The 11,381-nt window shown below is 37.9% G+C and overlaps 1 protein-coding gene across 1 annotated transcript in view; it reads left to right on the top strand.

The window, feature by feature from the left end:
* Positions 1-982: 982 nt before the first annotated feature.
* The window catches only part of LOC143639803 (uncharacterized), a 38,684-nt gene continuing 28,285 nt past the window's right edge, over positions 983-11,381 (top strand). Inside the window, exons 1-2 of the mRNA XM_077107863.1 lie at positions 983-1,056; positions 1,237-1,297. Of these exons, the coding sequence (XP_076963978.1) occupies positions 1,023-1,056; positions 1,237-1,297 (95 nt within the window). The 5' untranslated portion in view covers positions 983-1,022. The remainder of the gene's footprint in view (positions 1,057-1,236; positions 1,298-11,381) is intronic.

Genomic DNA, 11,381 nt, shown 5'->3' with positions numbered 1-11,381 from the left:
TTTGTAAGATTGTTGTTTGGACAAGGTGACATTTTTGGGTCATTGAGTTATTTCTAAGACACGTGCCATCATTGCGCTTACCCCATTCTGCTTTGACAGTAACCACAGGAAATTATCAAATTGTTGTGTTTATTAATAAATAAATTAATTAATAAATTAATAAAATAGAGAACTTTTGTTTGTTTTTGTCACTTAATAGTAAGCTAGTTGACTAAATTTGTTCTGGAGGAAAGCACTTGCAAAGTTCTAATTGTTCTCTGTATAATCACACAGGATGAACTCAATCTCCAGTTACCACATTGTGACAACCTGTGTGAAAGGTTGTCTAAATGTTGTCTATGAAGGAATCTCCTTATTGACCCCATTCCCAGAGGGCATGGGTGTGGGCTGGTTCTAGGCATTTCTTTAAGTCTGGAATGATAGACTTTCAGAGGAAACAAGACATCAGTAAATACCATGTTGTCTATATTAAACTTGTAGGTACAGGGAGTCAGTGTAGTTTGCAGAATCTCTCTCAAAAGCTTAGTTTTATGATTCCTGCTATTTCCTACTCATCACCTTTCTTTTCTAAAGATAAGCACTATCAGAATTGCGTATATTAGCTCTGTACCACGCAGGATGTTTCTAAGACATGTAATAGAGGTGCAACCAATAAAGAAGTTAGGAGTGATCTGGAAGCCTGTCTCACTTCCTGTGAACTCACCAAAGGAAGGGTATAAAGCACTAAAAAAGAATGTTTGCCTTCTGAATAGCCAATTTTTAGTGTTGGTATGGGTGTAAAAAATTGAGTACAGTAATGATTTGATGGATCAAATCATGGAATTAATTAAGAGGTCAGGGAATCATGTGAACATCATACATGTTGAGTATTGATTTCTCATGCTGTCAATCTCTCCTGGCCTCCACTATACATTTGTGGGACATTTCAGATCTCAGTGACCTTGGAGGATGTGGCGGTGAACTTCACCCAGGAGGAGTGGGCTTTTCTGGATCCTTTCCAGAAAAACCTTTACAAAGATGTGATGCTGGAGGTCCTCAGAAACCTGGCTTCTATAGGTAATGATGATGTTTTTAAAATTAATCAAATAGAGAATTCATGTTTATTTTGGTCATTTATGTAGAAGGTGAAAAGGGAATAAGTTGGTGAACTATTGCAGCATAAATGGCACCTAGGATTTGGCAAAACATTTCTAGCTCCTCAATATTCATAAAGTTTGTTCTGTTCTCTCATTTAAGGAAACAGGTGGGAAGACAAGACCACTGAATATCAGATTGAAAACTCTGGGAGCAATGTAAGGTAACTGTACTCACAAGAGGAATTCGTGAGGGAATCTGAGAACTGTCATATAATTTTTAAAGCAAACCAACTGAAAAAGTATGCATAATATAAAATGTATTTATTCTTATAATATATTTTACCAGAAATATATACTTAGCTGTAACCGATATTCAGTCTTTTCAACGTATTTGAAATGCAAAAAGTACTATAAAATTGCATATGTGAATATCACTATTTGGATAATAGCCATAGAGAAGCTGTGTTACAAAGGATTGTTTCCTTTCAATCTCTTTATTTTCAGGCAAGTGAACAAGTCAGAAAACCTAGCCTTTACCTGATATTGGTAGTAATGTAAGGATCTATAAATACATACAAAATTGTGAATGAATCAAGCATTGGTTATGTGCTGGTCACTTCTTCTTCTTTAAAGAAGTCATATGATAAACTCAAAGGCACAGAATAGTGTGGGAAAACCTTCAAATTGATTCCAATTCTTAATTGAACAAAGAAAAATTTTAATAGAGTAAATCCATGTCACTTCATTATGTGTGCAAAAGACTTCATATGACCTTCATTCCCTCATAGGCAGATCACATCATACTCTGGACACAAATACTACAAGCATGAGGAATGTGAAGAGAAGCCATGTGAATTGAAACAATATTGGAAATCTCTGGATTCTCTCAAAAGTGTTCACACACAAATGTTAATACAGACGGTAGATGGATCTTATGAAAATACAGTATGTGGGAAAGTCATCAGTTGTTCCAATGACATTGAAAGACATGAAGAAACTCATAGTGGGGGGCAATCCAATGAATATCAACAATGTGATGAAGCCTCTTCTTATCCCACCGGTGTTCAAAGACACATGATAACACACAGTGGAGGTAAACTTTTTCAATGGGACATATGTGGGAAAGCCTTTCATTTCTCCTCTTTATTTAGAAGACATGAAGGAACTCATTCTGGAAAGAAACTGTATGAATGTCAACAAGGTGTTCAGACCTGTATTTCACACACAAGTCTTCAAAGGCACTGGATCACACACACAGGGGATGCACATTTCAAATGTAAGATATGTGAGAAAGACTTTGATTATCCCAGTTTACTTCAAATACATCAGAGAATTCATACTGGGGAGAAGCCCTATGCATGTAAGCAGTGTGGCAAAGTCTTTTCTACATCCAGTCACCTTCACAGACATGGAATAATACATACTGGAGAGAAGCCCTATGCATGTAGGCAGTGTGGCAAAGCCTTTTCTACATCCAGTTCCCGTCATGTTCATGAAAGAATGCACACTGGAGAGAAGCCCTATGAATGTAAGCAGTGTGGCAAAGCCTTTGCTACATCCAGTTCCCTTCAGGTTCATGGAAGAAGGCATACTGGAGTGAAGCCCTATGAATGTAAGCAGTGTGGAAAAGCCTTTGCTAGGTCCTGTGACCTTCACAGACATAGAATAATACATACTGGAGAGAAGCCCTATGCATGTAAGCACTGTGGCAAAGCCTTTGCTAGATCCAGTCACCTTCACTCACATGAAAAAACTCATACTGGACAGAAGCCTTATGATTGTAAGCAGTGTGGCAAAGCCTTTTCTACATTGAGTTACCTTCAGATTCATGGAAGAATGCACACTGGAGAGAAGCCCTATGAATGTAAGCAGTGTAGCAAAACCTTTGCTAGATCCTCTAGGCTACACAGACATTTAAGAATACATACCAGAGAAAAGACCTATGAATGGCAACAATGAGGAAAAGCTTTTGCAGCATCCTGTCTGCTTCATACACATTAAAGAACAGATACTGGGCTAGGGATGTGGCTCAAGCGGTAGCGCGCTCACCTGGCATGCGAGTGGCCGGGGTTCCATCCTCAGCACCACATACAAACAAAGATGTTGTATCCACTGAAAACTAGAGAATAAATATTAAAATTCTCCCTCTCTCAAAAAAAGAACAGATCCTGCAGAGAAATTGTATGCATGAAAACAATTGGTAGACTTTTCTGTTATTACAATTACACTCATATACATGTAGAACGTTATTGGAGAAAAATCCTTTTGATGTAAAATCTGGTAAATCAATATTTCATGTCATCCTCAAAGACAAGAAAATCCTCACACTGCTGAAAATTGTGTGTGTGTGTGTGTGTGTGTGTGTGTGTGTGTGTGTGTGAGACAAAGACAGAGAGAGAGAGAGAGAGAGACTGGGGATTATGATGTCTGGTTGTGCTCTACACTGAGCTACATTCCAGTTAGTTTTAATTTTTAGACAGGGACTTTCGAATTTCTTAGGGTCTTCCTAAGTTGCTGAGGCTAGCCTCCAACATGGATCCTTCAGAATCCACCTCTCAAGTCTCAGTAATTAAAGGCAAACACCACCACATCCAACTGAATAATTCTTTAAATGTAAAAAATATCACAAATCATTCCATTTTCCCTGTTGTCTTCAAAGCCATTTTATTCACATTGAAAAAAAATACTCTGTAGGGGATTTTCTACATCCTGTCAACTTCCTATCCAGCCCTGTTTTCATTTTTATATATGAAAACCCTCACAGAGAGAAGCCCTGTGAGTGTGAGAAATGTGGGAAATCTTCTAGTTTTCTCAGTATTTTACTAAGGACTGGGAAGATTCTTTTGGAATAAAAAGTATAAATCCTATGCAAGTAAGAAATAAAAAGGGTTCAGCTGTTCTAGTTTTGTTCAGTTGTATGAAAGGACGCATAGTGTAGAAAATAGTGAGGATAAGCCATGTGGGGCAGTATTCAGCTTTCAGACTTTTCCTCAAAGATGTAGAGAATTCACATCTGGGAAGATCCTTTTACTCTCTTTAAAAATTGTAGTAAGACTTTCAACTTTCCAGGTCCCTTTGAACAGCATTTAAGAAATCACACTAGAGAAAAGCCCTGTACATAGAAATGTGGTAGGACCTTTGCTTGTTTCAGATCCATTTGAACTTGTTCAGACTTGAGGAAATTTTTATTTTTTTTCATTTTATTTATTTCTTTTGAGAAAACCACTGTAGGTGTGAGAAAAAGTGTGTGCCCTCATTTCTTTTTGTTATCTATTCAGAGGTAACAAAAATGCACGCTGGGTTGGAGAGGAGCATTGCATCAGCATGAAGATTTGAAAGCAACAAGTTTTTCTGGGTTAAATCTCTCTTATTGTTAGATTCCATTTTCCTGTATTTTAAGTATTTTGTGTCTCATGTTTCATTACATATTGTGTATGTTAGTTTAGGCCTCTCCACTCCAGCCTTTGGTACAGATTGGTGAAATGTTTATTCTGAACTTCTTTCCTCTCTTTCTTTGTTCAGATTTCACCCAGGAGTGCTCCACCACTGAGTTTGTCCACAGTGTTTTTAATTGTTATTTTTTGAGATGGGGTGAGGCTGGGAGCTGGGACCATAGGGATGTGTCTGTTTACCCTGCAGCTGGCCTCTTTCTTTTCACTGATTGCTTATTGATCTTTTGATGACTCTGGGACCCCACTCTTGTCACTTGTGCTTGTTCTAAGTCTCATGTATTGTGCTATATGTAGGCACATTAAAAGCACTATGATATCATGTCATTTGTGTATATTATTTGGAGAGGCACTTTCTCAAAACATATTTTGCCCTATGCTTGAGTTGCTTTCTCTTTTCTTTTCCCAGTTCTGTGGACACAATCCTGCCTTGTGCATGCTAGGCAGGCATCCTAGCACTGAGCACTCCTGTAGCTAAGGTAATGAGTTTGCTGTTGCTGTGTGTGTGGACCCCACTGATTACCATATCAGCAGATGCAGCTCTGCAGCTGTTTCTTCAACAATTGGAGATGGTCTCTTTCTTCTTAAAGATCTTTTGTACCAGTGAATTTTTTAAAAAACTTCATCCAACTTAACTTTTCTCCCCATGAATAATACTTAGGTGGAATATTCCAGAAAACCCAGGCTTGATTTCTCTCTATGTTTAGAGTAGTTCAGTAGCCCTGGGAAAATGAGTGCTGATTTTCTTAATACACACCACATGACCAATGGCTTGGTAAGGAATATTACAGTCTGATATCCTAATATAGTTGCCCTCCTTTCTCCACCAAAGAATCTTAAATAAGGTTCTTGAGAGATCTTCACCATAATCTTTCAACAGAATATCAGGAAAACAATTTTGCAAAGATCTCAATGTGGGTTATAATACAGACTTCTGTTTTTGTGTTAAAGCTTAGAAGAACTCTGAACAATCTTACAATTTGTACACAAACACTTTCTGTGAACTAAACAAAACAAAACAAAAAACACCTTTATGTATACCCCTACAAAAAATATAAACTTCCATCCCTGTCACACTGGGTGTAAATGAAGATCAATGAAATTCTAAGCAGTGATCTAAGTTTTTAGGTGATATCCCTTAGAACTCTGCATCTAATAGTCTGCCCCTGGAACATTCCTTGGGTGTCTAGCCTCATGTGCCCTACATCACTGATGGAGCTACAGCCTCCAACCAGGTGATGTTGTGCAGTACATGATGTGGAGAGGGCTATTTCTGCTCAGGCTAAAGAATTCAATGACCTGTCCTAAGGACTCAAAGCATCCTGAACAAAACCTCACCCACAACCTATTCAGGAATCCTGGATCTTCTGTTATCATTGTTAATAGTTCCTTACATACTTGTGTTCAAATTTTTAAGGTAACCAACATGCCAACGATAGGATGATTGTCACTGCTATCTCTCTTGCTGGCCTTTTGCTGTGTCTCAGTGTTCATTTGGAAAGGAAGGCCAAAGGAGTGTGCTGTGACACTTCTGTTTTTAATAAATACAGCTTAAGCCATCCAGAATTACTGTAAACTGTCTTTCCACCTACTGAGACAGTGTGGCAATTTCCTAGTTTTACATCTTTGATTTAGTAGGAATATTGCATACTGGTGTATGAGTACTTGATGCAATCTGGACTTCTTTGTAATAAATTCATTTGCCAAAGGCAGAAGTTGCAGGCTTGCTCCTGGGCAGTGTGAGGAACTGGAGTGAATGCAACTGTCCTAGGGTGCCGGCATTCTTTGTAGGAATTCAGTCTTGGTGAGTACATCAGTGCATTAATCAGACTCCTAGGAGGGCTATAGAATCTTCTGACAGGATCTGCCTACCCCTTTTGTTAATAGTGATGGCATGTGGACTGGCATGTGGATGGCCACCTTATGATCGGTTTGGGTTTTTAGGAGAGCAAGTAGTGAGAATATATAATGATTAAATGACAATTAAAATATTCTGTGTCATACTGAAGACATGATTTGGGGCCAAACACGATAACAAGTCACCTCTTGGACCTTGAATCACATATTTTCCCTTCATATATGCACTTTGTCACAAACTTTTGTAGTGTGATGCTTATGTGAAACAAACTGAGATGAATATGGAGAGGTTTATTTAATGGTACAGTATACTAGAAATTTTAAAGACTTGCAGCAGACTTAAATTCCACACCTGTTAAAATTTTATGAAAGACCTGAAATCCTCAAAATTCTTGTGATTCCCCCGGTTCTGTGGTATACACCTGAAATTGCAGTTGCTCAAGATTCTTAGGCAGGAGGATTTTGCTTTCTTTTCATTTTTTTTAAAGAGAGAATTATTACTTATTTTTTTAGTTTTCGGTGGACACAACATCTTCAATTTATTTTTATGTTGTGCTGAGGATTGAATCCAGTGCCCTATGCATGCCAGGTGAGCACACTACAATTTGAGGCCATGTCCCTAGCCCATTTATTCATTTTTTAAAAAATTATTTCTTACTTGTCAGTGAACATTTACTTATTTAATTATATGTCATCCTAAGAATCAAACCCAGTGCCTCACACATGCTAGGCATGTTGTCAACTACTGAACCATAATCTTAGCCCAAGTGTTGTGATTTGTAAGGTGACTTACCTGGATTACAAAGAGTAAAGAACTCAGTGTGATGCTGTCTCTAAAAACCTAACTCAAATAATAAATTAAAAAGAAGGCTGGGAGGTGGCTCAGTGGTTGTGTCCCTGAGTTCAATTCCCAGTACCTCCAAGAAAAATACATTAGGAACCAAGATTTAATAGACTGTATTATGGATGGATGGGCTTGTCCATTATACTGTTTTCTTCTTTAGATTCTCAGGCATGGTTTGCTAATTTAGGAACTCTGTAAAATTTACCAATTCAATAAAAAGCAAGTCTATGGTTTAAAAAAAATAATATAGCATGGTCCATAAGGGGCAGCTTCCTGCTCTAGGAACCCTCAGTAATTGGTAGTCATCACAAGTGGCCATAATGTCCTTATCATAAAGAATTTGTGGAAGCTTCTGTTGTGCAGGAGTTTCTGAAGGTGCTAAAAGTGCCTGTGTTTTCAGACAGTTGGTGGAGGAATTCCATATGGAGGTCTCTGATTTATAGATGATGTCATTGGGGAGCTCAAGTGAAACTGATAAGTGAAGAACACATTGCCACATGGTCCAGTGCAGTCTAAGAGGTGTCAGATATTCTTGTCTTTAAGAAGTGTGTCAAGGACCCTTGGAGGTGGAAGTCAGCAATTTAGGATGTGCTTTTGCAAAAACGTGATGTTGTGAGTCTCTGCTCAGGTCACTTGTGAATAGCTGATGAGTAGTCTGAAAATTTATTTGGTGCTGTTATTGATAAGGGCAATTTGCATTAGAATGCTATTGAAATAGAGAAAACAGAAAATATTGGCCAAATCTGAGGCCAAAATATATACCAGTTGTTAATTAGATAGGATTAGTAATTTTCATTATATTTGGTATTGAGCATGAATACTTAGACATGGAGCCACATCAAATTAGCAGTAATGTACCCCAGGAAAAAGTTGACATAGAGAATATCTGTGTTTCTGTAGTTGGCATTTCATTGTTTCTCTGTGATTGTCAGTGACTGTGTTTAAAGATTTCAGGATGCCTAGATATAATTCTGATTTTTCAATATTTAACAAATTGGAAAATATTAGACTATTAAATATTCTGAGAAGCACATCACATTTTATTGGAAATTTTCTTTTCCATACACCTTGTTTTAACGTATCAGAAAACATATGAAGTAATTTAATTGTAAATTGATGGTGTTTACTTTATTTATTTATTTTTGTTACTTGGTATTGCTGCGACCAATGTGGCCAAAGTAGTAGGTTCTGGCAAGGCTGATGGGAGATTGGAAGAAATATAGAGTAACACACACAGAACTTGAAGATAGAACAGCTGGGATCAGGTGGAGCACTCCTCTCTAATGGAGCAGCAGGTCTAAAGTATTACACCAGCAATCTTTATTATATATATCTCATTAATCAGATTAAAGACTATGCAAGCATTATTCTTTGTATTCATGAAAGTTACACAGTTAGCAACAGTATGCAGCTATTTCCTCAGTTACATTCCACAGTTGCAATGCACAATGTTATGAGCACTATGCAGGTCTCAAGAACGTCCATCATTTAAGGTTACTAATTTCTGGGCAGATCCAGGAGCAGTAGAACTGGTGAAACATTGTGGTTGTCTTAGCCAGGAAGTTCCTTTATTCCCAGGAACTGTGTGCCTGAGAATAAGTTCAAAGCTGAGAAGACCCTCACAACAGAGTTACCCCCATGGAGAGCATTGCCATAGCAACCAGGCATCCTATACTTTTGCATAGAAACCTTCCCAGTCACTGAGCATGGAACTGCCATGAAGTCATCAGAGACCCCAATCTCAGACACTGTCTCCCAATCACTGTCACTGGTCTCCACAGGGGATTGAACCCATGTCTGCTTTACCACTGAGCTACACCCTCACCAAAATTACCTTCATTTTTTTTCCCTAGACACAGTGTTGGACTCTGTTGCCCAAGCTGACCTCACACTAATCTACAACCGGAGCAATGTGGTCTCTGAACCTTTACCCCAATGGCAGTCACATTTGCAGGAAACTCAGTTGAAGTGATTAAGTTAAAGTAAATGACAGTTTAACTTAGTTATATAAGTTGTGACTACTGTTTCCAAACCCATTCTACCAAGCCTGGTAGAAATTTTCAAGTCCCTTTTTTTATGTCTCTAGATCATAAGAAAAAATATTTTGTTTTTCAAATTTTCACAGAAGTACCAATATCACACAGACCCTAAGTACTTGGTAATGAGTGTGGGGCCCATGAGGAACTTGTTGGAATTGTGTGAATACAATCTACTTTCTGATTTGTCTTTCTATTTTCTCTCTATCACTCTCTTTTTAGTACAACGGGATCTTTCTTAAAAAAGAAATATATATAAACAGAGAATTTTTAATATTTATTTTTTAGTTTTCAGTGGACACAACATCTTTATTTTTTAATTTTTTTATGTGGTGCTGAGGATCGAACCCAGCACCCCGCACATGCCAGGTGAGCGTTCTGCTGCTTGAGACACATCTGCAGCCCAGACAAGGGGTTCTTAATCACTAGGCCACATCCCCAGATGCACTGTTATATTTCATTTAGAGACAGGGTCTTGGTGAGTTGCTTAGGCCATCGCTTAATTCCTGAGATTGTATTTGAACCCATAATCCTCCTGTCTAAGCCTCTTGGGCCAATGGAGTTACAGATGCATTCCACTGCACCTGGTGCTTTTTCTTTTTTGATACAGGGTTTCACCAAATTGCTGGGGCTGACCTCAAACCAAAGATCTTCCTGACTCAGGCTCCTGAGTCTCTAGCATTATAGATGTGAGCCACAACAACTGACTTTTTTATGCATCTGTTTATTTGTTGCAGTACTGGGGATTGGGTGGATTGCCACTGAGCTGCATCCTCTCTCAGCCTTGCTACCTGTTTCAAGGTAAGCATTATTGTTTTTACTTTTGTTGAAAAAGGACTGAATCCACATCAGAATGTAGATAGACATGAACTGAGGGCACCCCTTCCTTTTCAATTCTTGAAGGCCAAACTTTACATGGACTCACATTCAAGCCTCAGCTTGATGAATGTTTATTTCTAACTGAATTATCAGTGCTCAAGACTAGGGAGAGTTAGGATGAAGCAATATGTTTCCAGCGAAATGGTAAGAGCATCACTACTCGGTCTTTTTTTTTTTTTTTTTTTTAAATCTTATTGTATATACTGGATGTTTTAGGATAAAAAATCATCAATTCAATGAATTGTGAAAGCTATGAACTTGTTTGTAAAAGACTTTAAAAACTTCCTGATGCATTTAAATTGAAATTGTTTTAGATTTTCTCATTTCAAACATTTTCTTAATGAAAATGACACTTCTGATAAGGCACACCAAGTCTTAGTGGCACTGGGGCACACACTCTAATTCTAGCTCCTCAAGAGGCTGAGGCAGGAAGATCATGAGCAAAGGTCAGACTGGAGAAGTGAGCAAGGTTCTATGTCAAGATCAGTACAAGGGACTGAATGGTAGAGTGCTTTCCCAGCATGTGTGACACACTGGGTGTGACCTCAGCCTGGGGTGGGTTGACATGCAGAATATCTGCTAATTAAGGACACTTTAGTCTTTGTGTGTGTTTTGAGTTTAAAGATACCTAAAAATATTTCAATTTTTAAATGCTTTTTACATTTTGTACCACAAAACTTTATTCATATATTGTATATATATAAAACTTAGTATGTGTTCATGTGTATTATACAACACATATGTTTATGTAATGATACATGTCTGAGATGATAATTGGGCACACTATCATTTTAGAGGAATCCAGATGAGATGTGGCAGCAGATTTCCCTTTTCTGTGTCTTCACCTTGAATTACTCTCAGCAGTGAAATAATATGATTAAATATGGATACATGTATCCCAGGCAGGGAGCATGAGGTCATAACTACAGAGTGATTCAGCTAACCAGAATCAGGTATTTTAGTGTTAGATGTACCCCGACAATACTTGAGGGGACTATCATTATTAGTGGGGCCCAAGCATAGGAAGGCCTCCTTGCTCATTGCAGGCTCAATAAAAGAATCAGTGTGATCATTTTGATATAAATTCACAGTTGTCATAGGTGTTCCTCCTGTTTTCTTTTTTTTTGCATTTTTTAAAATTTTTTTTCATCTTTCATACATTTGATTCAAGTGAGTTATGAACTTACATTTTTACCCCAAATACAAATTGCAGAATCACATCAGTTACACATTCACAATG

Source organism: Callospermophilus lateralis, chromosome Y (genome assembly GCF_048772815.1).
Source record: "Callospermophilus lateralis isolate mCalLat2 chromosome Y, mCalLat2.hap1, whole genome shotgun sequence".
NCBI lineage: Eukaryota > Metazoa > Chordata > Mammalia > Rodentia > Sciuridae > Callospermophilus > Callospermophilus lateralis.
This window is presented reverse-complemented; position numbering and strand designations above follow the sequence as displayed.